Source organism: Dama dama, chromosome 4 (genome assembly GCF_033118175.1).
Source record: "Dama dama isolate Ldn47 chromosome 4, ASM3311817v1, whole genome shotgun sequence".
In the NCBI taxonomy this organism is placed as follows: Eukaryota; Metazoa; Chordata; class Mammalia; order Artiodactyla; family Cervidae; genus Dama; species Dama dama.
The window spans coordinates 60,969,403-60,995,103 of record NC_083684.1 but is presented as its reverse complement, the minus strand read 5'-3'; the positions used below and the strand labels follow the sequence as shown (position 1 = coordinate 60,995,103).

At 54.6% G+C, this 25,701-nt stretch overlaps 3 protein-coding genes across 5 annotated transcripts; all 3 read left to right on the top strand.

Moving 5' to 3' along the window:
• Positions 1-2: 2 nt before the first annotated feature.
• IZUMO1 (izumo sperm-oocyte fusion 1) lies at positions 3-4,224 on the top strand. Its single transcript, XM_061139771.1, has 7 exons — positions 3-817; positions 1,193-1,267; positions 1,531-1,617; positions 2,229-2,309; positions 2,497-2,597; positions 2,870-3,023; positions 3,368-4,224. The coding sequence occupies exons 1-7, from the start codon at positions 580-582 to the stop codon at positions 3,571-3,573; spliced, it is 942 nt and encodes a 313-aa protein (XP_060995754.1). The 5' UTR covers positions 3-579; the 3' UTR covers positions 3,574-4,224.
• On the top strand, positions 4,216-17,625 carry RASIP1 (Ras interacting protein 1). The gene is made up of 12 exons (XM_061139770.1): positions 4,216-4,344; positions 4,582-4,722; positions 5,318-6,003; positions 7,522-7,877; positions 11,379-12,032; positions 12,857-12,894; positions 13,126-13,277; positions 13,396-13,499; positions 14,864-15,107; positions 15,313-15,485; positions 16,515-16,662; positions 17,214-17,625. Exons 2-12 carry the CDS (start codon positions 4,586-4,588, stop codon positions 17,411-17,413), a joined length of 2,892 nt encoding a protein of 963 aa, XP_060995753.1. The 5' UTR covers positions 4,216-4,344; positions 4,582-4,585; the 3' UTR covers positions 17,414-17,625.
• A 901-nt stretch (positions 17,626-18,526) lies between these two features.
• Positions 18,527-24,278, top strand: MAMSTR (MEF2 activating motif and SAP domain containing transcriptional regulator). Of its 3 annotated transcripts, XM_061139766.1 has the most exons (11): positions 18,579-18,596; positions 18,870-19,031; positions 19,151-19,234; positions 20,402-20,440; positions 21,063-21,238; positions 21,419-21,603; positions 21,925-22,027; positions 22,199-22,393; positions 22,677-22,880; positions 22,959-23,013; positions 23,186-24,278. In XM_061139766.1, exons 3-11 carry the CDS (start codon positions 19,177-19,179, stop codon positions 23,467-23,469), a joined length of 1,299 nt encoding a protein of 432 aa, XP_060995749.1. In that variant the 5' UTR covers positions 18,579-18,596; positions 18,870-19,031; positions 19,151-19,176; the 3' UTR covers positions 23,470-24,278. The 3 variants fall into 3 exon arrangements, with proteins under 3 accessions (XP_060995750.1, XP_060995748.1, XP_060995749.1); XM_061139767.1 differs by lacking the exon at positions 18,870-19,031 and having other exon boundaries at positions 18,527-18,596; positions 21,419-21,483; XM_061139765.1 differs by lacking the exon at positions 18,870-19,031 and having other exon boundaries at positions 18,527-18,596.
• Positions 24,279-25,701: the final 1,423 nt, after the last annotated feature.

Here is a 25,701-nt window from a genome sequence, read left to right as displayed (position 1 = left end):
GTAGATGCTGCGAAAGTTCTAGTCTGAAAAGGCAGCTGTGACATCACGGAGCGATAGGTGGGGCCCTCCCTTTGTCGCGATCCAATCAGACTGAGAGTTGGGATCCTGGGCGGGGCCAAGGAAACTCCAAGGACTCTCTCTTGGGAATCTGGGGCCTCACGTGGGTAGCCGGGAGGAGGAGGCTGTGGGTGTTCCTAGTAAGGGGCAAACCGTGACTGTGACCCCAATCAAGAGCTTTCTCTACCACGCAACTAACCTTACCCTCACCCCCAACAAAATTCTTAATTGTAGTCGTGGGAAAAGATTAGAGTTGGAAGGACGTGGCTTGGTCATTCTCTCTAAAAGCTGTCAGAACGTGGGCTCTTCAGCGAACCCTCGTATTCGAGGGTACAACAGGAGTCAAGGTCGGGCGTAGAGTGCTTCAAGACTCCTCGGTTCTCTAATGAGAAGTGTGCGCCCTGCCAACTGGGGCTCCGTTAGTCTCGGGGAAGGGCTTCTCTCCATTTAGCGTTCACCTTCTCGGGTGGGGGTAAGAAGACCCTCCCCGGAGTTCGGCACGGACTGCGCGCTCTTGTCGCAATGGAGCCGCGGGGGCTTCCCCTCCTGGTGGCGACTCTGGCCGGCTGCCTGTTTCCTGCCAGGGGCTGTGTCATTTGCGATCCAAAGGTCAGGGAGGCGCTAAACTCCTTGGAGATGGATTACCTGCCTGGACACCTGGAGGTCAGCTATCACAAAAAAGTGATGGAAAAGATAAAGCAGGCAGTGGAAGATTTCAAGGACCTGCCGATTGACGAGAACTCCTATATGGGGGTTGTCGGTGAGGGCGGAGATCGACTCCTGGATCCTGGGAAAGGAAGGGTTCTGGGGCTAGGGTCGCTGGGAGGTGCTGGAGAGAAAGGACTGAAGGCGGAATCTCCTGGGTTCGGGAATGGAAAAGGCTGGGATGCAGATTCTGGGGTTCTCCAAGGGCTGGCAAATACAGTTCCCCTACATTTTATCCTGCAATTTTATGTAATAAAACTACAACTCCCGGAAGGCAATGGGGTGGGGTAATCCTTTTACCAGACCTACCCTTGTCCACTGGCCCCATGGGTACTGTAGTTTGTAAGACTAGGTGACCGGATGAGACAGTAATGCTTGGAATCTGGGGGTTATCTCTCCCCCGGCACCCCCCCCCCCGCCCCCCCCACAGATGAGGCCACACTAGAAAAGGCATCCTGGAGTTTGCTGAAGGATATGAAACGCATCACAGATAGTGATGCAAAAGGTAAATGCTCAAGCGGGCCAGAGAGGGCTTCCAGAAACCCAGGGAAGCGATTGCTGGTGACCCCTGGTCTGGTGGTCAGGTACTGGACTCTGGAGCCAGCATTCTGTTAAGTGGTCTTTACATTTTTATTGTCCTACCCTGAGAAGACCGGAAAGCTGAATGCCAGGCTCTGCAGGCAGAGGCCAACTTCGGGCACCTCACATCTGGGAGGGGCAGGAGGGTGGGGGTGGGGACTGCTCTGCAGCCTGCCTGCTTCTTCCCAGGTGAGCTCTTCGTGAAGGAGATGTTATGGATGTTGCACCTGGCAAAGAATACCTTTGCCAGCTACGCTGCTCAGTTTCAAAAAGAGGGTGAGAGAAGATGGGAGTCTGGCCCCACAGGCTTCTCCTTTCACAGCCCTAGAGTCCCTTTCCCCCGCCTTCTGCTTCTCTGATCCGTCAGCTCTCCCAGCCCCCTGCCCCCTCAGACCCAAGGACCCAGATACCCACGTCTTTCCTTTCTTGAATTCAAGAGCCCCAGACCTAGCCTGTTCCTTCACCCTTTCTCTCATCGCCTTTAACTTAGAAATCATATTCTCTCTCTCTCTTTTTTTAATTGTTTCTTCCGAGGCAGCTTTTTGTCCCAACAAATGTGGTAAGTCTCGATTATGGGAAATGGTCGTCCATCCCTCATCCCTACCCTGTCAATACCCAGTGTCTCTTTTGGGTCTGTGTCTCATTCTCCCCGTCGAGAGGTTCCTGGGTCTCCAATATTCCTTGGACTTATTGGGGGAAATGGTCATATAGTTTTTGCACTCTTTACTGAGCCTAGTTAGAGACGACTTCCTACAGGGCTGTGTTCCAGCCCCTGACTGACCTCCTTGGAGATTCGGCTCTTGATCCCGCCCCAGCCCTCGGCCCCGCCCTCTCCTTTTAGCCCCGCCTCTTAGTGGGAGAACACAGCTTCGATCTTGCCCTTTCAGGTTTGATGTTGCAGCCTCTCATTTGGTGCAGTACCTGCCAGAAGCAGGTTCACGCTTGTCGAAAGTCTAAGAATTGTGGAGGTGAGAGAGCTGGGCCCAGGCGGAGGGGTTGGTGCCAGAGGGGCGGAGCCAGAGGCGAGACCTAGTCTAAAGAGGGCGGAGACTGGAGCCCGACCAGGAGGACAGGCGGGGTGAGACCAAGGGGAAGAGGGTTGGGAGAGGGCCCAGAATCTTGAGGGAGCACCCCACAGTAACCCCCTATTCCCAGAGCGCGAAGTCAAGGTCCATCAAATGGAAGACATGATCCTGGACTGTGAGCTCAACTGGCATAAAATCTCTCAAGGCCTGACCGATTACAGCTTTTACAGGGTGGGGCCCTCCAACTCCCGTTACCCTTGAACCCCAAGTCCATCCGGCTTGTATAAGCACCCCTAGCCCCTGTATCCACAGGCCTGCATCCACAATGCCCATGACCTATGACCGACCAAGTCTGACTTCCTTTTATCCCCTGGGACCTCACGTCCTGAACAGTACACCCTGGACTCCCACCTCCCCACTGAAGCCCCATGATCGTCTCACCCCCGTACTCCCCTAATCCCTGAATTCCCCAGGCCTCTGTGACCCCTTGAGCTTGGGTCTAGGTTTGGAAGAACAATTCTGAGACCTTGGTGTCCAAGGGGAAGGAGCCCATCCTGACCAAGACCATGGTGCGTCCGAAGGATGCAGGTACCTATCGCTGCGAGCTGGGTTCCATAAAATCCAGTCCAGCCACGATCATCTATTTTCACGTCACAGGTCAGTGCTGCGGAGTTGAGAGAAGTGGGATTCAGGGTCCTGAGGTTTTGGGGCGCCCGGTTCCAGGCGGGTGGCTTGCCTCAGGGGCGTGGCCTATGGACAGAACTTCCTGTCGGGGTGTGGCTTCAGGCCACGAGGGTGTGGCTTCCTGCCCCGAGTAAGGCTCCTGGTCACCCGGCCGGGGCTCCCCTCTGGGTGTGTCCCGGCTTCAAGCAGTTGGGAGGCGTGATTATGTCCCGGAGGGCCTGGGTCCTGGAGCGGCTTGCCGCGCGGGGAGAACTTGCCTTGGTCTTGGCAGGACCTTAGCGCTCTCCCAGGATCGCTTCTTTCCCCTCCTCTGTCAGTATTGCCCAAAAGAATCCAGGAGGAGATACCGTCACCAAACACCGAAACTCAGGATGAGACGGCCCAAGGAGAGGTGGCTTTGGATCGCCCCCACTCAACCGTCGAGCCACAGACTCCGAAGCCGGAGCAAGTGCTGAAAAGACGCCTGCTCGGGGTGCTGATCTGGGGCTTAGTGGTGCTCACAGCCGGCGTTCTATCCGTGTGAGCCGCCCACTGAAAAAGGCAGGGCTTGGAGTGGGAGGCGGGGTTTCCCGCTACCCAATGCAGGCGGGGGTCTGCGAGCCGAGGAACGCTGAGAGCTGGACTGCCTTTGGGAGCCGGGCTCACCTAAGGAGCGCGAAGCTTGGATCACTGCTAGAATAAGATCAAACCTAGAGAGGCCGGGAGGAGTGGTCCTCACTCAGGGAGGACCTAACCTGTTTCCGCTCTGTGTGCTCCCATCAGGATCCTTTTCTCTCGGTCTGGCAAAGTGGTCGATTTCATAAAGTCCCGGTTCAGCACTGGCAGTCGGACTGTTTAGGACTCGGGGGTTTCAAAGGAAAAGATCAAAGACTCCAGGAGAAAAATAAATATTTATCTGGTGGTCCAAGTATCTGACTCACTCCCCCGGACTGATTCTAACTTTTGGTCTCCCCCCACCCCCAAGAGAAGTTTGGGGATGGTCTTCTGTCCGAGAAAGGAGGAGCTGGGACCCCCGGGCCCTGTGGGGCCTGGAAGGGGCCAGCTGGCGGCGATGATTCCAGAATCAAGGAGTGGGGCAGGGCCAGCCTTCCCCAGATCTCCTCCCCCAGGCCCGGTCCCCTCACAGGACGCCCCCTCCCCGCTCTTCCTGCCGGTTTCCTCTTGCCTTTTCCTGTCCCCCACCCAGTGCTGGGAGCCGGGGCAGAGGCAAAGGCTGAACGGGAGCCGCGGGGTCAAGAGCCAACCAGGGCAAGCGGAGACAGGGCCCCCGGGTGCTGTCGGGACCCGAAGCAGGGTAAGAACCGGGGACCCAGGAGTCCGGTCGCCTCCTCCCTTCCTCAGACCTAGGAGTCAGTTCCAGCCACCCTCCGTCCCAGCAACCACAATCCGGGCTCCCACCCCCTCCTCCAACCAGACTCTGGAGTCTGAGCCCCATACTCCCCTCCCTCTGACTCAGGAGTCCAGGTCCCCCTCCACCCCATCCCTACCTCCGGAGACCTCAGGAGCTGGGGTCTTCCCCACCCTCCCTTAGGGCCATGCTGTCTGGTGAACGGAAGGAGGGCGGAAGCCCCCGCTTCGGGAAGCTCCATCTCCCGGTGGGCCTGTGGATCAATTCTCCCAGGAAGCAGCTGGCGAAGCTGGGGCGACGCTGGCCCAGTGCCGCCTCTGTCAAGTGAGTGCCCACGTCCTCACGACGCTAGTCCCTGCCCCTGCCTCCCACCTGCCCCTGTTTATGGCCCAGTCCCTACACTGGGTAACGCCAGGGACCCGGAAAGAGCTGGCTCCAGTTCCTGTCCTGAATGGGCAAGTTGAGATGGTGGGCGGTGGGGAGACAGTGAGGCCCAGTGGTGGAGGGTCGAGCGAGGGGAGTTCTGGGCCTGGAGATGGGTTTAGGCCGGGTGGACACGGGGACCCGGACATAAGAAGTAGCGGTTTGATTCACCTTCCTTCCTCCCCTCCCTGCTCACCTCTTGGAATTTTCTTCTGAGGCACTCGCCTTTATTTATTTATTTTCTCTCCCTCTCTCTTTGCCTCTGGCCTGTGCCCCACCCCCACCCCACCCCATCTCCATACACCCCGCGTCTCTCGCCCATCGGTGGGTATCTGTCCCCCACTATCTCTGGGTGTCTGTCCCTCCCTCTCCGGGTCTCGGTCCCCCATCCGCACCCCGGTCTCTGCCCACCTCCCTCTTTCTCTAACTCCCATCCCCGTCTCTGCATGTCTTTCGGGCCTCTCTCCTGGGTCTGTGCTCCCCGGCGGGCTCCCAGGTCGTCGTCTTCGGACACGGGGAGCCGCAGTAGCGAGCCGCTGCCCCCGCCGCCGCCCCACGTGGAGCTGCGGCGAGTGGGTGCGGTCAAGGCAGCCGGGGGAGCCTCAGGGAGCCGTGCCAAGCGCATCTCTCAGCTCTTTCGGGGCTCGGGCACCGGAACCACGGGCTCCGGTGGCGCGGGTGGCCCTGGGACCCCGGGGGCCGCGCAGCGCTGGGCCAGCGAGAAGAAGTTGCCGGAGCTGGCGGCGGGTGTGGCCCCCGAGCCTCCACTGGCCACACGCGCCACGGCGCCCCCGGGGGTCCTCAAGATCTTCGGCGCCGGGTTGGCTTCGGGCGCCAACTACAAGAGCGTACTGGCCACGGCGCGCTCCACCGCGCGCGAGCTGGTGGCCGAGGCGCTGGAGCGCTACGGGTTGGCCGGCAGCCCCGGCAGCGGCCCGGGCGAGAGCAGCTGCGTGGACGCCTTCGCGCTGTGCGACGCCCTGGGCCGGCCCGCGGCGGGCGCGGTGGGCAGCGGCGAGTGGCGGGCGGAGCACCTGCGCGTGCTGGGCGACTCGGAGCGCCCGCTGCTGGTGCAGGAGCTGTGGAGGGCGCGGCCAGGCTGGGCGCGCCGTTTCGAGCTGCGCGGCCGCGAGGAGGCGCGCCGCCTGGAGCAGGAGGCCTTCGGGGCGGCGGACGGCGACGGTGAGCGGGCTCTGGGGGCGGGGCCTGCGGAGGGCGAGCTAGGGCTTGGGGGCGGAGTCGTGGTGGGCGGGGCCTGCGGGGAAGGGCGGGGGTTTGGGCGGGGCCTGAAGCACTGTGTTCAGTGGAAGGCGGAGCTGGGGCAGGGTCTAAGTCAGCCAGATGGGCTAGGCCGGGGGACGTCGCCCATGGGATAGGTGCATAGTTGATGGGCGGAGTCTGCGATGGCCGGGCTGGGACCCAGCCGCGGAATCGAGTGATAGGAAGGCAGAGATATTGCGCGCGGCGGGTGAGTGGTCCTCATGGCAGGTGGCCTCTCTCTAGAAGGCTGAGTTGGTTCGTGAGAGACAGGGCCTATGCGAATGGAGGCTAGAAGGAGGATAGGCTTGGAAAGTGAGGAAATGAGCTATTAGATCGCGGTCTAAGGATGGGTGGATCCTCAGAAGGGTGGGCCTTGAAGCAGGTGACTTTAGGCTAGATTGGCCGCAAACCGTGAGAGGGGGCTTGAGGGCAGTGCACGAGAAATGAAGAGGTATTTGTATTGGCGGAGAACCAGGCTACCTGGGGGCCTAGCATTTGGCTCTGAGGTAAAGAATCCACCTGCTAGTGCAGGAGACGCAGGTTCAATCCCTGGGTTGGGAAGATCCCCTGGAGAAGGAAATGGCAACCCACTCCAGTATTCTTGTCTGGAGAATCCCACGGTCAGAGGAACCTGGCAGGCTACAGTCCACGGGGTAGCCAGAGTCGGACACGACTTAGCGCCTAAACCACCACGACCAATATTCTTGCCTGGGAAATCCCATGGACAAAGGAGCCTGATTGACTACATTCCATGGGTTCACAAAGAATCAGACACGACTTAGCGACTAAGAAAAAACAACTGGCACATGGCAGTTGCTAAGTAAAGAATGGCGGTTATAACCATCGTTATTCCACACACACACCCCAAAAAAGCATTCCCTGGACACCTTCTGTGAGCCACACATTACCTAGGGCCCTTGGGGAGTACAATGGGGACATTGACAAGTGAGGTTCCCGTCTCCTAGATTTCACAGCCCAGTGAGAAACGCATCAATTCACTCATTCAGCTCATTTCCACTGGGTACCAGTTAGGTGTCAGTGTGCTGCGTGTGACAAAGTTCATAGTGCCCAGCACGGCTCTTCTTTGCTTCGACTTGGAATGTCAAGAAAAGGTGTTCAAGAGGAAGTGATTTCTCTTTCCCTTGGTGCAGGATCTTCTCAGTTCATCGCAAAGTTCCTAACACTTAGAACAGTGCCTGGCACATAGCACGGATTCAAAAAATACCAACTGAAAGAATAAATTAATTTATGAGTTGAAATTACAAGATAGGTAGGACTCAGGCAGGAAGTGTGTTCCAGGCACAGGGAACAGCATATGCAAAAATCTAAATGTGGGAAGCAGCCTCACTAAAGCCAACTGTCTATAATCTCTAGCTCTCTAAGTGTGTCTCCCCCTTTGTCTCTTTCCAGTCTGTCTCATCGCTCTCCATCTCTCCGCAGGCACAGGCGCCCCCTCGTGGCGGCCACAGAAGAACCGCTCCCGGGCGGCGTCCGGTGGGGCGGCGCTGGCCAGTCCCGGCCCGGGGTCTGGGTCAGGGACTCCGGCTGGGTCCGGGGGCAAGGAGCGCTCGGAAAACCTGTCCCTGCGGCGGAGCGTATCGGAGCTCAGTCTGCAAGGTCGGCGGCGGCGGCAACAGGAGCGCAGGCAGCAGGCACTCAGCATGGCCCCAGGGGCAGCCGACGCCCAAATTGGACCTGTAGACCCCGGCGACTTCGATCAGTTGACGCAGTGCCTCATCCAGGCCCCCAGCAACCGCCCCTATTTCCTGCTGCTGCAGGGCTACCAGGACGCCCAGGTAAGCGCAGCCTAACCTACAGAGAGAGACCTATGTCCCACCCTTTGGTTGAATGGGCGACAGAACCACAACTCCCAGAATTCCGTGGGTCGCGTTAGCCTCAGGTTTGTTGGAAGGTAGTGCTGGCAAGTGGTGAAGAACCCATCTGCCAATGCAGGAGACCAGGAGTCGTAAGAGACACGGGTTCGATCCCTGGGTCGGGAAGGTCCCCTGAAGGAGCACGTGGCAACGCACTCCAGTATTCTTGCCTGGACAATCCCCATGGACAGAGGAGCCCGGCAGGCTGCAGTCCATAGGACTGCAAAGAGTCTGACACGACTGTAGCGACTTAGCATGCACACACATGGTTCCAGTCAGGTTCTAGAGGAGGAAATAATATCAGAGAGGAGAGTGGGAGGGTTCAGATAGATCTCGGAGAAGTATTTCACTGGAGGGATAAGTAGGCGATAACTCATTCTGTTCAAAGTTGGGGGAAAGCACTGTCTCCCACCAGAAAAGATTGGGAGAGCCTGTTTTATTTTTATTGGCTGCACCACGCTGCTTACGGGATCTTAGTTACCTGACCAGGGACTGAACTCGAGACTTGGCCATGCAAGCCTGATTCCTAACCACTAGGCTACCAAGGAATTCCCAGGAGAGCCTATTTTAGACCGATCCTCTTGGAAAGCTTCTATTTCTTGAGGAGGAGTAATGGAAGAGTATCTCCTGGGGAGAGAGCTAATTTGATTGATATATGGAATCTTGTCCTGGGTAAGCCTATATGGTCTTGGAAGAAGTGGATTACATCACTTTTTAAAGTTGATGGTTTACTCTGGAAGGATTTTGACCATTGTCAATGGTGGCCAGTGGTACTGGTTCTTCTATTTTACATATTTGAATGGCAATGAGAACCTGTTTGAGTGTGGGGAGCAGAGAGGAAGAAAGGGTTAGCAGTTGGGGGTCAGTGCTAAGTTATTTCATTAAAGAAATGTATTATTGAAAATATTCATGTGTGTGTGTAATGATGATGATGATTAGGGCTTCCCTGCTGGTTCAGATGGTAAAGAATCTCCCCGCAATGCAGGAGACCTGCCTTTGATCCCTGGGATGGGAGGATCCCCTGGAGAAGGGAATGGCTACCCACTCCAGTATTCTTGCCTGGAGAATCCCATGGACAGAGGAGCCTGGCAGGCTACAGTCCATGGGGCGCGAAAAGTGATGATTAGGAGAATCATTCTTATGCTTTAGTCCACCTTTGGGTAATAGTGGTACAGCCAGGGTACCCCGGGACTAATGGGAAAGCCTTTTCTGGAAGGCGGTGGAGTTTATTGAACAGTTCCATTTTTACTCTCCGAGAGGGATCCAATTGGGTTAGGTCAGTTGGCTGTATATATGGGTGAGAGGTTACAACTATTCAAGGAACTTCCATTAGAGGAATTCACTCCTCCTTATTGGGGCAACAGGACAAGGCAAGTTCATTGTAGAACACGGTATGTATATATTACAACAGCTTATTCCTCCAGGCAGGGTTGGCAAATCAGAAGCTCTATTGTGGAAAGGTGGTCAAATTGGAAGGATCTATTCTGAGAGTATAAGAAAGTAGGTTATGGGAAGAGAGGGAAATATTGGAAACGTTCATTTTTTCAGGTGGGATTCATGAGAAATTTCTTTGTAAGAGACTTCATTGAAAGTGTCCATTCCTTGGGAACAGGAATAAGAGTTCTATCCATGAGTGTCTGTAATCTGAGAGTTCATTTTAAGTGAGGTGGAAGAAGCCCTTTGGCGGTTAAGGAACAGGAAAGCCTCTTGTAAAAAGGGGGTTTGTGTATTTTGGGCCATTCCCATTCCTCCAGTCAGGGATGGAGAGTGAGAGGTTTTACCTTCAGAAGGTGGCAGACTGGAAAGATCCATTTTTCTTGAGAGGTAGATGAAACAATATACTGTAGTAAGGGGATTTAAAATATATACATATTTTAAAGTTTATTTATTTATTTTTGGCTGTGCTGGGTGTTCGTTGCTTTGCACAGGCTTTCTCTAGTTGTGGCGAGCGAGGGCTACTCTCTAGTTGCGGTGCAAGAGTTTCTCATTGCGATGGCTTTTCTTGTGGCAGAGCACCAGCTCTAGGGCTCACGGGCTTCAGTAGTTGTGGCTCACGGGCTCTAGAGCACAAGCTCAATAGTTGAGCAGAAGCTCAATAGGCCCATGGGCTTAGTTCCACTGCAAGTGGGATCTTCTCCGATCAGGGACTGAACCTGTGTCTCCTGCATTGGCAGGCAGATTCTTTACCACTGAGCCACCAGGGAAACCCAGTAAGGGGTTTTAGAAATGAGCATTTTTGAGGTGGGGGTAATGGGAGAGTTCAGTGTAGGAGGGGGTTTATGACTATTGGGATGCCTATTTTCTCAGATGTGAATGAGGGTCTACTTTAGGAAGGGGGTCAGACTGAGTGCTTCCATTTTTATAGGCTGCAGATAGGAGAGTCATTTTTAGGAATAGGTCTTCTGGAATCCACTTCTTCATTTAGTGGATGAAATGGGCCACTCTATTATAAGAGGGTCTCTTTGAAAACATCCATTTATAAGATGAGGTTACTTAAAGTGCCACTATATGGAGATCTCCTTGGCGATGTCCTTTTAGGAGATGGTAATATTGAGAGCATCCATTGATGGGAGGAAGAGTGCCTTTGGAATGCTCCATCATGGTGGGGGGGTGGGGAGTGGGGAACAAGTGAGTCCACTGTAGAATTATGTCTCCTTGGAAGTGAATTCATCATGGGGTGGGGAAAAAAAAATGAGAGTCCATTATAGAAAGTGGGTCTCTTTGGAAGTGTACATTCACGGGCTGGAGATAATGGAAGAAACCTTTGTTTGAGGGGGAAGTCTCTTTAAAGGTACCCTTGCTTTCGGAAAACTGAGAGTAGCTATTACTGGAAGGGGAAATGTCTTTGAAAGTCTCCATCATAGGGGTGGCATGACGGGCATGCGGGACCAGGAGTAGGGAAATGGGAGAGTTCCTAGGAGAAAGAAGGTTTCCTTGGGAAGGGCCATTGAGGGTGAGTGTAGTGGGAGGGTCCATTTTAGTAATGGGGATGCGGTGTCCTTGTAAGCACCTATTCTTGGGGCTGAATGTTATGGGAGAATCCACTGTAAAAAGGGATTGCCTTGAAGGAGTCCTTTCAGCGGAGGCGAGAAGATGGGAGAAGCCATTGGAAAAAGATCTGCTGGGAAGCATCCATTCTTTGAGGGAGGGAAATGGTAGAGCCCCTGTCAAGAAAGGGTTTCCTCCTATCCAGTCTTCAGGATGGACTTACGGGACAGTTCACCATACGAAGTGCCTTTGTAGAGTCCACTCGTGGGAGGTGGGAGGTAATTAGTGAGTTCTTTGGGATCCCAGGAGATATCCTTGGAAGTGCTCATTCAGGAGATGTGGTTGACGGGAGAGTCAATTGTGGGGAAGGTATTTCCTTGGAAACATCCATTCCTCGTGGAGTAGTATCCTTAGTGCAGTTTCACTTTCCTCCAGGACTTCGTGGTGTACGTGATGACGCGGGAGCAGCACGTGTTTGGCCGAGGTGGGAACTCCTCGGCCCGCGGTGGGTCCCCAGCCCCATATGTGGACACCTTTCTCAACGCCCCGGACATCCTTCCGCGTCACTGCACAGTGCGCGCGGGTCCTGAGCCCCCGGCGATGGTGCGCCCATCCCGGGGAGCCCCGGTCACGCACAATGGGTGCCTATTGCTGCGGGAGGCCGAGCTGCATCCGGGAGACCTGCTGGGGCTGGGCGAGCACTTCCTGTTCATGTACAAGGACCCCCGCGCTGGGGGCTCGGGGCCGGCGCGACCACCGTGGCTCCCCGCACGCCCCGGGGCCACGCCGCCGGGCCCCGGCTGGGCCTTCTCTTGCCGCCTGTGCGGTCGTGGCCTGCAGGAACGCGGCGAGGCGCTGGCGGCCTACCTGGACGGCCGGGAGCCCGTGCTGCGCTTCCGACCCCGCGAAGAAGAGGCGCTGCTGGGCGAGATCGTGCGCACCGCGGCCGCTGGCGCCGGGGACCTGCCACCCTTGGGGCCGGCCACACTGCTGGCGCTTTGTGTGCACCATTCAGCTCGGGAGCTGGAGCTGGGCCACCTGCCGCGCCTGCTGGGTCGCCTGGCCCGTCTTATCAAGGAGACTGTCTGGGTGAGCTCCCCCAACCGCCGTCCAGGCTCTTCTGCGCCCCAAGTCCTTGTCCCAGCCTCCTCTTGCCATTTGGAACCTTAGTTTCGTAGTTGGGCAGAACGAAACTACATCTCCCAGGATGCTTCAGGAAAGGGAGGGGCTTGGGCAAGGGGCCCCACGGGATGCTGGTAGTTGTGGTTTCATCCACAGTGCTTGAAGAGAAGGGAGTACAGTAGTACCTATCTTTGCAGGTGTGGGATAATGGGAGAAACCATTCTCTGAGATGGAGTGGGGTTAGAGATCGCATTGAGTGAAAAGTTCAAAGAGCCCATTGTGAGAAGTGAGGTGGGGAGCCCATTGGGCCTGAAGCTTGGAGCCATAGTGGGCGAGACCATTCTTGGAGCCCGTGGAGAGCAAATCCATAGGACCAACAAATAGATATGCTAGGGAGAAACCATTTAGAGTGTGTGTGGGGGGAGTTGCATCCTATTGAGCTGAGCCCTAGTTAGAGAAAAGGTTTAGGGAATTTTGAGGGGTAGGAAGAAACTCCATTTGAGCAGAAGAAGACCTAGGGGCAGACGGACCACTTATAATCATAGGGGTGTGTGTGTTTTAAAAGGTAAGAAGAGAACTGGTTATTCTGAAACTTGAGGATCAGAGTTCATTAAAAAATTTTTTTTAATTGGAAAATAGTTGATTTACAATGTTGTGTTAGTTTCTGCTGTACAGATTAGAGCCTGTTTGAAAAGTGAGGAGAGTCTCTGTCAAAAGGAAAACCAGGGCATTAACTCATGTCCTCTCTTCCTCATCCCCCTCACCTTGATTCTGATCTTACTGTTCCACAGGAAAAGATTAAGGAAATTGGAGACCGTCAGCCAGAAAAGTAAGAGTAACCCTGGGGAGAAGGGTCGAGAGGGATGTAGCGGTCAGGAGGATTTGCAGCCAGTTCTGTGTTCACTTTTCCATGCATGTTTTAGTGCAAGTTTCTTTGGGACTCAACTTTTCTAATTGTGAAATGAGGGTTGGACTCTGTCCCCAGTTAGACCCAGATCTCTGGGTTTGGACATTATGGTGGGGGTTGGCAATGATTACAGGCCCTTTCCCCTTTGCCCAGTCACCCTGAGGGGGTTCCTGAGGTGCCCTTGACCCCTGAGACTGTGTCTGTGGAGTTGCGGCCACTCATGCTGTGGATGGCCAACACCACAGAGCTACTGAGCTTTGTGCAGGAGAAGGTGCTAGAGATGGAGAAGGAGGCTGACCAGGAAGGTGAGCCCCGACCCAGGCCCATATTTGTCCAAACCCCCAGCCATTCCCTGCACCTGGGGACCTGGGTTTCTGCCTGGCAACCTCTGGTTCTCCTTCTCACTCCTATGCCTGTCTTCAGACCCACAACTCTGCAATGACTTGGAATTATGTGATGAGGCAATGGCCCTCCTGGATGAGGTCATCATGTGTACCTTCCAGCAGTCCGTCTACTACCTCACCAAGGTATGCCTCCTGTTTGGCATGGCATCACTTCCTGTTTGAACTGTATCACATTGTTCTGATGTCACTTCCTATTTGACCTAAGAAGATTTCCTGCTTCTCTGACATCACTTCCCATGTCCCCACAGGCCACCCCCCTACTTTGCTGTTCTGAGACTGCTTCCTGTTTGAGATTTCATCACTTCCTGCCTTTCTGACTTCTTGTCTCTAGATCGGCTGACTTTGCTGTCTGGCTATATCACCATTACTGCTTTCGCAAGCTCCTGTTTTCTAAGTCCACTCTTAAGTCACTGATAAGTTTGATAGACGATAGATAGATATCAAATAGAGTAGGCACTGTCATTTACACTAAACCTCTTTAAACAGGCCTTTCTGTGTTTGCTGACCTCACTTCCTATAGCTTTGAGTTCATTCCCTTTTCTTTTAAAAAAAAATGTTTTTTCTTTTCCTTTAAAACTTTATATATATATATATATTTGCCATAGTGTTTAGCTTGTGGGATCTTAGTTCCCCAACCATGGACTGAACCCATACCCTCAGCAGTCTGTCTTCTTTTCACATCCTCAGCAGTGAAAGCGCAGAGTCCTAGTCATTGGATTACCAGGGAATTCCCTTCATTCCCTTTTCTGAGTCACAAACCTTTTTCTCCCTGGAGTGCCCATCCTGCAGGACATGCTTTCTGCCCCAGGCCCCTGCCACCACTCTCGAACTTAACATTGCTTGTTGGAATTCTCAGGGTTTCTGGTTTATAATAAGCCTGATTCCTTATCTGTGAAATGAAAGGGGATCTTTTGAGACAGATAATCTCTATATTTCTTGAGCAGCCTTGATTTGTGAAGCTCTTTCCTCCAAGGCTTTACTTCCTGTACATCCCTGCCAAGTGTGGGTTTGTTTCTTCTTTGGCTCTGACCTCATTTCCTGTCCTTGGCCTGATCTCACTTTCCACTGGCTAACTGCCACCCCACTCCCACTTCCTAACTCTCCATTCTTTTCCTTTCCTTCGGGAATTCTGGATAAATAAACCTTTGATTGAAGGGAGCCTCTTTGTTCGATGTCCTTTGTTCTCCTTGAGCTGTCTCTGTTGAGAACTACAGGTCCCATAAGATACCAGAGGTGGTCTTAAAATACCCAAGACACTTCTAAAAAGCCTTTCTTAAACTTGAGGTATCCCAGGCCTGATGAATGCTAGGAACCCATTTGGAAAGGAGGAATTTGTTTATTGGAGATCTTTAGTGTGTTGAAAGTAGAATGGACTACAATTCCCAGAAGCCTTTGGTGGAGTTCCCTAATATCTTCATGCTCTACTACCCTGAAGCTTCCAGGGAGTTGTAGTCCAATCTCTTGCTTGCATCTCTGTATCTCCTCAGACTCTGTATTCAACGCTACCTGCTCTCCTGGATAGTAACCCTTTCACAGCTGGAGCAGAGTTGCCGGGGCCTGGTGCTGAGCTGGGGGCCATGCCTCCAGGGTTGAGACCTACCCTGGGTGTGTTTCAAGCAGCCCTGGAACTGACCAGCCAGTGCGAGTTGCACCCAGACCTTGTGTCTCAGACTTTTGGCTACTTGTTCTTCTTCTCCAATGCATCCCTTCTCAACTCGCTGATGGAACGAGGTGAGGGTTGGACTGGAAAGGGGCTGGGAGGCAGAGATAGGACCCACTGAGACTTGTGTCAGTTAAGACACATCACAGGCTTAGGCCTCATCCTTAGGGACCCCAGAGAGTGTGCTCCAGATCCCAAACTGAAGGATAGAAAAGGTCTGGGAGGCAGGAGGGCAGGGTCCATGCACCCATTGCTTCTCACACCCTTTCCCCACAGGTCAAGGCCGACCTTTCTATCAATGGTCCCGAGCTGTCCAAATCCGAACCAACCTGGATCTTGTCTTGGACTGGCTGCAGGGGGCTGGGCTGGGTGACATTGCCACTGAGTTCTTCCGGAAACTCTCCATAGCTGTGAACCTGCTGTGTGTGCCTCGTACCTCCCTGCTCAAGGTGACTCCTGACCCCTAATCTCTGAGTCCCCAACCCCACTCACCCATTCTCTGTATTCCTCTTGCCCTTGGATCTCCCCTTGGGCTGTAGTTATTCCCAGTCCCAGCTCAGACACCATGGATGATGCATTGGCAGCTAGAAGGAAGCCAGCCACATCAATGTCTGAATTTGGCTACATCTGAATCCCAGTGGGAGTTATTAATAATAGTTTCCAGGGTCCCCTCCCTTAGATATGCTGATTCAAGAAGTCTGGTATGGAAACAAGAAATGTGACATTTAAAGCATCCATTGAACATAAATTAAATGTGAGATACTGTGTTTGGCCCTTCTCATTGAATGCTGATTAAGCCTTGTGAAGCGGGTTTTTAACTGACAATTTTGTTCAGAGAAAAAAAATAGAATCAGGTAGGCTAGGTCACTTGATTTCATTTATTTACTTTTATTTATCAAACTTTTATAGAGTACTTAATAAGCACCAGTCAGAGTTCTGAGTACTTTACAGTCTTGCCTTTTTGAATCCTCATAACAACCCTGTTGGGTAGTTCTTGTTCTCTAATTTACAGGTGAGGAAACTGAGGCACCGTGGTTTGCCAGAAGGTAATGAGTTGCCAGGAAATCTGGGTTCAGTCTGTTTTTAATCACATTGATGATTCTGTTGCCTAGATCTAGGTTAGGTACAGAAATTTTCAAACGGATACAAAAAGTGGCCACAGTCAAATGAACACATATGATGAAGATATATGCACACAATAACATAAACTAATGGTCAATTTGTTCCTTCTCCACAACTGCCTACTTCTACTTCCTCGTGTATTCTGAAGCAAGTCACATTTTTCTTTTTTAAAGTTGAGAGTAGGCCCTTCCCCACCGTCACTTTGGTGATAGCCAGGCCTCACAGTGTCTTGGAAGACATTGCAGAGATACCACTTTCTACCCACTACATCCATGCCCCCTGTGGAGGGCCTTCCACTTAGGATTTCTCAGCTGTCCCATAATGACTGTAGATTTCTCACCTTGTCTTCCTACCAGGCTTCATGGAGCAGCCTACGAACTGACCACCCTACACTGACCCCTGCTCAGCTGCACCATCTGCTCAGCCACTACCAGCTGGGTCCTGGCCGCGGGCCTCCACCTGCCTGGGATCCTCCCCCTGCAGAGCGAGATGCTGTGGACACAGGTGAGGAGAAATATGCACAGAGGCATCGGGGTGGTCAGCGTTCCTCTGTCCTCAGGACCTCGGAGTCCATAGCCCCAAGCCCTCCTTCTTCCTAGCTCTCTCCTCCCCCTGGATCTAAGGATCTAAGTGCTGGATTCCAGGATATAGGATTCTCCCACAGCTTACAGGAGATAAAGCCCCCAGCTCCTTATTTTTTCCCAGGGGTCAGGCCTCCAGCCTCTTTGCCCCTACAGACTACCTCCCTCACCTAAGAGGCCAGGCTCCAGGCCCCTCAACTCTAAGGAATCTGTGAAACAAAGTTCCTAGCCCTTCCTCCTTTCATCCTCGCGGACTCAAGAACCCAAGTACATGGCCAGTTTTCCAGGCAACGGTGGCCTTTCATTCTGAACTATAATTCCCATGATGCCTGGGGATTCCAAGAGTCACGTTCGAGGGGACCGTGCTCCAGGAGTTGCTGGGTGTTCGTTTTTCCTTCCTTCCGGCGTAAGGTAGCCTCGGCCCTCCCTCACGCCCATTTTCAGAATTTAACTCTGTGTTCTTCCGTCTCTTAGGGGACATCTTCGAAAGCTTCTCTTCCCATCCTCCCCTCATCCTGCCCTTGGGTAGCTCGCGCCTCAGCCTCACGGGTCCTGTGACAGATGATGCCCTGCACCGTGAACTTCGCAGACTCCGCCGCCTCCTCTGGGATCTTGAGCAGCAGGAACTGCCGGCCAATCACCGCCATGGACCTCCCGTGGCCACGCCTCCTTGAGAACCAATAGCAAATGAGCGCGCGAATCTTGAAAATTCATCGGCTTCTCACCTCTAGAGCCCTCCTGAGCGCCGAGCTTTCTGGGAGTTGTAGTTTTTCTCCGCGTGGAATGCTGGGAGTTTGAATTTGGGGGTAGCAGAGGATGGGACAGTGGGAAGATGGGTTTGGGATTTCAGTGCCAGGAACAATAAAGGCATCCGTGGTATTGGCAACGCCTCGCTTGTTAAGACTCCGGAGCTGGGGTGGTGATGATTTTTTGTGAAATAAGTCACCAGGGCCCTTGCCTGGAGCATTGGGCTCCTGCCGAATCCACGAGGTATTTATAGCCACGGCCTCAGCTTGCCCTCTTGCCTGTAATCCAATCCAGGTGCTGGGATCTCCCACACACCTCAGGACGGAGCGCTAAACTTGTTCAGCTAAAGATCAGTCCTGCCAGTGGGAAACAGCCAACGCTCCCTTCGACCCCCATAGCCTATACTCCAGCCTCTTCCCTCAGACCCAGGAGTCTGGGTTCCCGAGCCCCTTCTGGACTTTTGTGCCTGTCGGGCGCCCTGATGAGCCTCAACACCTCTTGTCCCTGTTCTTGACTCCCTCCTCCCTCACATCCGAAAATCTGGGGCCCCAACCAACTCCTCTCTTGGGTCCAGGAGTTCAAGCCTCTGCCTCTTTTCCTTCAAACCCAGGAATTTAGCTCTCCAGTCCCCTCCTCCCTCAGACCCCGGAGGTTGGGGCTCCAGTTTGAACTCCCCCACCTCCCCCCGAATCCGACTCCTGCTGCTGCGTCAGGGAAAAAGAAGGCGACAGGTGGCACCTGTCTGCAGGGCCGGGGCAAGACCACCTGCCGCTGCTGCTCACCCCGAGCTCCTCTCTTGGCACCTGCCTCTGTCAGTCTGCCCGCCGCTGCCCAGCCCGACCCCGCAGCCCCAGGACGCGGAGGAGCGAGCTGGGAACCCAGAGGTCCGCCCCGCCCCAGCCCCTCCCAGCCCGTGCTCCCTCCCCTTCTCAGGATGCCAGGAGGGGCTCCTGTCTACCCCGCCCCTCCCCCCCCCCGCCCTGCTCCCGACACGCCCCCAAAAGGGTGGGGTCCGAGGCGGTCCCAGGCTGGTAGGGCGGAGCCTGCGGCCTCCAGCCTTGACCAGCGGACTCGACCCACTCCAGAGCGCCGCTGCGCCGAGTCCACCTGGTGAGAAGGCCCTGGGATAGGGGCTGGGAGGGGAACCCGCCTTAACTCTCCTGTCACCTCTGTGATCCCAGTCCCTTCCCCACAAACCGTGATGGCTGACGCCCACCCGCGCCCCCACACCCTTCTCAAATGCAAGTGTCAGAGACCCTTCCACTCCCTAGGGACCTGTCGGATTCCCCTCTTCCCCTCTTGATCAAGGCTGTTGGATTCTAGGCCCCTTAGAGTATTAAGTTCCTGCCCTTCACCCCCTTTTCCCTCCGTCTCCTTTCATAGACCCGGAGTCCAGGCCACCAAGTGCCCTCCTTCTTAGGACTCAGGAGTCCCAGGCCTCAGGTGCTTCTTCCCGCAGGCTCTAGGAATTGGGGCCCTCGGCGTGTCCTCTCTCACACCCAGGAGTCTGGGCCCCCAGTCCCCTCCACCCCCAGGATCCAGAAGGTATGGCCTGAGGCCGCTCCCGTCTCTAGGCTCCTCAGGCCCTTCCCTGCTGCGTTCACACGCAGGGGACGCCTCCTGACCTCCACTCTGACCCTGCCTCCCCCCTCCACCCCACCCAGCCCAGGTCCCCATCCCAGCCTTGGCAATGACCCTGGCGGCTTCCTCCCAGCGCTCCCAAATCATTCGGTCCAAGTTCCGATCTGGTGAGAGATTTCTTTCTGTGCACGTCGGGAAGGGATCCTCCTGGTCCTGGGAATATATTCTCAACCTGGGAGTATGCACCGCGGGGCGATGTGGGGAGGTGATCCCCAAGAGGCATGTGTTCTCCATGCAAAACATTATTTGTGTAGAAAGGAGGCCCCAGCAAAGGGGTGGAGTTCTGGTTGACAGTGAGTGTGCAAATGGCTGATGCAATGCTCACGTGAAGAGCGGGGAGTGGGCGGCCAGGGGTGGGTGTGCAGAGGACCAAGTACCACAAAGGAACAAGGGCTTAAAGTGACAAGTGCTTAAAGCAGAAGAGTGTCCACAGTGGGGACTTCAGAGTGGAACTGTGGGCGAGGGGACAGTGAGCTCTCAAGCCTTGAAAGTGTCGAAGGTGGCACTTCAGGTCCCAGCGCAGATGGAAAGTGTGCAAGTGGGTGTACACCTGGAGGCCAAGTCCGGAGTAGACAGAGCATGCTTGAGGGTGCAGACAGTCTGCTTCTGTGGTTGGGTGGGTGCAAAGACACCAGGAACCAGAGAGCAAGGAGTGTGCAAGAGTACATGTCCACAAAGAAATGTGCAAAGAGAGATCCTGGCTTCAAAACTGGGGGTGAAATCCCTAGTGGGCAACCAAGTGTGTTAATGTGGCTGGGTGTGTGCCAAGATGGTGAGGTAAGGATGAAGAGTAGCAAAGGGCACCAGTGTATAAAAGTGGTATAAGTGTAAGACTAGAGTCCTGGGAAAAACATGTTTAGAGGTTGGTGTGCAAAAGGGGTGACTGAAGGGAGGCTGAGAAGTAGGGAGTGGGCGTGTGCAAAGCAGGATGCACAGATAAAAGGAGGCAATGAAGCACAGACACTAAGATGGCAGTTGGGCAGAGGATAGGGTGGGCGCAGGCTTGTGAAGGGGGCAGGTCGGGGGACAGGCTGCCTCCTGCGTGCACGCTGGCTGGCTCCCCGCCCCAGAACAGCTCTGGCCTTTGCTGCCGTGCTGGCAGAGAGCAGGCAGGAGGCCCAGGAAGGGAGCAGGCTGCCTGCCCACCCGCCTGCATGGGGTGTGTAAGGGGGCTGGACACACGTGTCCCGCCAACAACTGCAGCTCACACTAGCCTGCCAGGCCAGGCTCTTGGACACTCCCTTCCCGCCTCTCTCCTCCCACTCCTTCCACAGTCCTTCAGCTTCGGATCCACAGACGGTATCAGGACCCGAGTAAGTGTGGGCCCTGAAAGGGAGGGAATGGTGGCCCCACTTCCCTTAGGGCACCCTGGGGGGCAGCTGCCACACATCTTGCTTTGGTTCCTGAGCCCAGTCTCTATGCCCCAGGGTTCATTGTGGTCCCCTCCTGTCCTTCCCCAGGACCCACGGGTACAGATCCCCAGCTGCCCCACCGGCTAGGAGCTTCTCTTCCTGCCCTTGGGCTTTTCCCACTCCAGTGAAATGCATGAATCCAGATCCTGTTTCTTGGGAGAATATAGGCATCCCAGGCTCCACACTTGGCACACATGCAAATCTCAGGATGTGACTTTCAGCTTCTATCTCTCCCCAAGAACCCGGAGTGCTGGCTCCACCCTTCTCCCAGCAAAACCTCAGAAATCTGGGATCCTGTTACCACACCCCTTGATGGCTGAGGACGAGATTCCTGCCTTTCTTGAGAATGGAAAAGTCTGGGTCCCTTGCGCTTCTGCCCTTAGATCCAGGAATCCCAGCGCTTAGCTCCCACCACTTGGTTTTCACTCCCCACATCTGTCCTTCTGCACTTGGAGGCTGGGGCCTCCAGGGCCCTCCTTCCCACACAGCCCTTGTTTCTCCCTGCCTGGCGTGCTGCCTGCAGCCCTCTCAGGGTCCTTCGCCGCCTCTCCAGTCTTGGATCCTGATCCATGGATCTCAGCTGCAGATCCGGCTCTGGCTCTGGCCCCAGCCTCCCCACCGGGCCCAGCCCCTTTCCTCTCCAACCCTGGAGCCCTTCTTCCTGAGCCGAAACCCTGCCCTTGGAGGTCTCTCAAGAAGGTGAGTCTCTATCAAAGTGAAGGGAAGTCCCCCTGAGAGTCTAGCCTTGGTCCTCCTTGCTGCTGCCCGTTTTGCTTCTCTCTGATGGCAATAAGCCGACCCCATATACTTTGCATGGGGCTCTGGGACAGTAGAGCAGGAACAGAGCAGAAGCATATGACATCATACCTGCTCTTTCAGGAGTCTCCCAAGCCCTCTCTACACTGGAGGGAGCCCAAGCCCAAGGGGAACTTGACATACCACCGGTACATACCCCCGGCGCCAAGACAAGGGTGCAGGGCAGACCCCCAGGTTGAAGGGTCGCCTTTGGATCCCCCTGGACCGCCTCTGTGGGAAGGGACAAGCTTACAGCAGTCACCTCCTAGGTATGACCCCCATTTTTGTTCTCCGGGAACTTCAGGCCCCCAGCTCCCTCCTCCTCCAGGACCGGAGTTCAGGTCCTCAGCCCCCTCTTCCTTCAGTTCCCAGGAATCCTGACCTCCTACCCAAGAGTCTGATCCCTCTCCCCTCAGTTCCTCTTCTCCCATGCATGGGAACTAGCCTCCAGTGCTTGCTCGCTCAGAGCCCCACAACTCAGGTCCCTCACTTTCCCGCATCTTCATGAACCCACGTCTTTGAGGACTCTAGAATGCCTTTTCTCTCTCTGCTCCTTCTAACCTCTATTTCCCCCTCGAAACTATCGCCAGGATGAAGCCCACACCCCTCACTCCCTCCCCACCAGGAGTCCCCAACCCTTCGCCCCTGCCACACAAGTTGGAACTTCAGACCCTCAAACTGGAGGAGCTGACGGTGAGTTTGGGGAGTTCCGAGGTTCAGAAGTCTAACCCTACAGCCTTTGCTGCATTGGAGATCCGGGTCCCCAGTTCGTCCTCTCTCGGGTTCCAAATGTCCAGCCCCAGCAAACCCCCACCTGCGCCCCGGAGCCCGCCTAGCACGTCCTCTCCCCGCCTCCCACCCTAGGTCTCAGAGCTCCGGCAGCAGCTGCGGCTGCGGGGCCTCCCGGTGTCGGGGACCAAGTCAATGCTTCTGGAGCGCATGCGCGGCGGCGCCCCGCCCCGCGAACGGCCGAAGGCTCGGCGCGAGGACAGTCCGGCGGGCGCCCCCTGGCCTCGCTTCAGGCCCAAGGCTTTGGGAGCCGCCCGGAGTGCGTGCTCGGTGAGGGCGGGGCTGCCTGCGTGGACCAATGAAGAGAAGCCAAAGCGGGATGGGACGGCAAGCCGAGAAAAGAACAGCCAATAAAGTGTGGGGGCGTGGTTAAGAGCCAAGGGGGAGGATCTTAAGAGAAGAGAAGCCAATGAAAGAAAGGGGCGTGGTCTAATGAGGCGGGGTCAATGAGTGAAGGACGGGGCGCAGGCCTGGGGTGGAACCACAGATAGCGAGTGGGTGGGGTTGACCCCCAGTGGGCGCAGCTTATAGAAATTACCCTCCGCGGTTCCAGTTCAAGCTGAGTCCAACGTCTCATTCACCGCCTCCTCCACGTGCCGCGGAAACCCTGGTGACTGCTTCGGCTTCGGCTCTGGTTCCGGTTGCGACGACGGCTCAGGCTCCAACTCCAGCTCCAGTGCCGGTCCCTTCCTCAGCACCGGCCTCAGCAGCCCTGACCCTGGAGGAGGAGCTGCAGGAGGCTATCCGCAGAGCGCAGGTGAGAGAGAGCGGGCCTAGGGTCTCAGACAGGATCAGGCTGGAGTCCCAGGTTCACGCTGCTGCTCCCTCTCCGCAGCTGCTTCCGAACCGGGGCATTGATGACATCCTGGAGGATCAGGTGGAGCCTGAGGGTAAGAGCCGAACTCCTTGATTTGAGGAAAAGGGGGACGCGGTCCAAGGTTCTGGATTCCTGGGTCTTAGGGAGGAGTGGTCTGGGGACCCAGACTCCTGGAAAGGACAAATAGGGAGCTAGGGTCCGGACCTCTGCCTTCCTAAGCTCACGCTGCATTTCTTCCCCTGCAGACCCGCTGCCCGCCATCTCCTTGGACTTCCCCGGCTCCTTCGACATGCTGTCCCCCTCCCCGGACTCTGAAGGCCTCTCTTCTGTCTTCTCTTCCTCACTTCCATCCCCCACGAATTCCCCGTCCCCCTCTCCCAGGGGCCTCACGGACTCCTTGGATTGGCTGGAGGCTCTGAGTGGGGGTCCCCCTCTGGGCTGTGGCCCCCCAGCCCCCAGCATTTTCTCTGCTGACTTATCTGATTCCAGTGGCACCAGGCTGTGGGACCTGCTGGAGGATCCATGGTGATGGATTTTGGGGTTTCCAGGGACTGTGAACTGGTGGGGATGGAGAGGTCACAGAGATAGGCTCTGTGTGTGTGGTGGGGGTGAGCAGAGGTGGTTGGAACAACTAGCAGAGCCCCTCCCACCACAGACAAAAAATCAGAGATAACTCTCATCTCCACCTGGCCCCTGCACTGCTGCTGACATGCCAACCTCCTAACTTCTGCCTGACCTCCATATGATCCCCTCTGTGCTTGTGTTGTTGGGAGCAAAGAGGTTTCATTTGTTGCTGACCAGGACAAACAAGCTGCTTGATGCTTCCTTCAGAGACCTCATGGATGTTTTTGTTCCACACTATCACCCCCACATCTCACCGACTGGATGGCTGCCTGTTGCTGGGGAGCCTGGAAGGTGATCTCTGCTTTTTTGGATGCAACAGGGAGACAGGGATGAGTGGGGAGAGAGAGAATAGTCTGCCAGACCCTTGGCTTCTGATTGGAGATGAGAAAAATCAGATGTGTCATGAATCTGAGGTCAGATTCTCTTAGAAGCAGAATCTGAGACAAGATCCTTGTGTCCATGATTTAGTAAAGACATGCTCCCAGTAGAAAACAATAAAGGAATAGATGAAACAGAACAGGGATGGGGAGGAAGACTAGCAAGGGTGTGATGTCAGGTGAAGTCCCAGCCTCAGCCTAATCCCTTTGGGAGCTCTGGAGGATAAATCAAGTAGAGTCATTCCCACCTTGAAGCAAAGGGCACTGGGCCTCTGAGGCAAACGGAAATTCCTGCTTGGATTTATTATTGCTGAATAACAAGCCACCCCAAGATTTAGATTGTTCTTAATTCCATGTGTGTTAAGTCTCTTCAGTCGTGTCCAACTCTTTGCGACTCCATGGCCTGTAGCCCACCAGGTTCCTCTGTCCAAGGGGGTTTTCCAGGCAAGAATACTAGAGTGGGCTGCCATTTCCTTCTCTAGGGGATCTTCCTGACCCAGGGATGGAAACTGCTTCTCTTATGTCTTCTACATTGGCAGGTGGGTTCTTTACCACTAGCACCACCTGGGACTAGCCTGTAATTGTTCACAATTCCATGGATTGACTGGGCTCAGTGACATGGTTCTTTGGCACCATACAGCATCAACTAAAGCCACAGTCATCTTAGGGCCCAGCTGGGCTATAACATCCAAGATGGCACACTCAGATGCATCTGGCCCCTTGGTAGGGATGGCTAGGAGGCAGGACCCTACTGGACTGTGGGATATCTGAACTTCTAGTATTCTCTATGTAGTCTCACTGCTTTCCCTCTCCATGTGGTTTCTTTCTCCAACAGGTAGCTGAACCCCTTACTTGGTAGCTCAGGGCTCCCCAGAGTGAGCATTCCTCAGGGAAGGAAGCAGAAACTTCCGATTTTTTTTAAAGACTAAGCTTGGAACTGGCACAGTGTCGCTTCCACCACATTCTACTCCTTAATGTAAGTCGGGGCAGCTCAGGCTGAATATGAGAGAATACTACACAAATGTATGAATTTTGGGGGCATGGTCATTGGGGGCTATCTTTGGGGATTTGCTACTATATGCCTCTAAGGCAATCGTGGGCCACATGTCACAGGAAGGGGGCAAGAAATAAACTCCCAGGCACCTTGAGCCCAACAGCAGTCCTGGAAACAAAGTTGCAGGGTAGGTTGTTAGCAGCAAACTGTTTTAAAATATAGGTTTTATTATTATTATGTATGGTGAGGCCAATAGATCAGGAGACAATTGTCAGTGAAGAAACAGTTTGTTATTTTCACAGGTCCCAAAGGCAGGGTGCATTGCCAAGCTATGCAGGGCTATATGGAGAAGCACCAGGGTCAATCAGGACGTAGAGGGGAAGAGGAGAAACTTGGACCTGAGAGTCTTTATTGTGGTTTCCTTAGGAAATAACAGATGTGCCAAGGGTCTGTAAGCTTAGGATTGTCTGGTTTGAATAATGTCAGCAGGCTCTGGGGTGTAAGAGTTGTCCCCAGTTACCTGGAACTTGTCCTTGGAGGGGCAGATGGATAGTGGCCTGAAATATAGAGATCCATACAGAAAGTGGTTTGAGGTATAGGCTCTGGGTTGGTTGGTTTGCATGTGAAGGACATGCTTAGGTGTGAGTCCTTTCTTACCTCTAGGAATTAGCCAGCCCTGGGAGGGGCAGATCCTCCATCAGCAAAGCCCCAGATGTCAAAGCTCCAGAAATACAGAAAATAAAAAGGCATGATTAATGCATAAAAC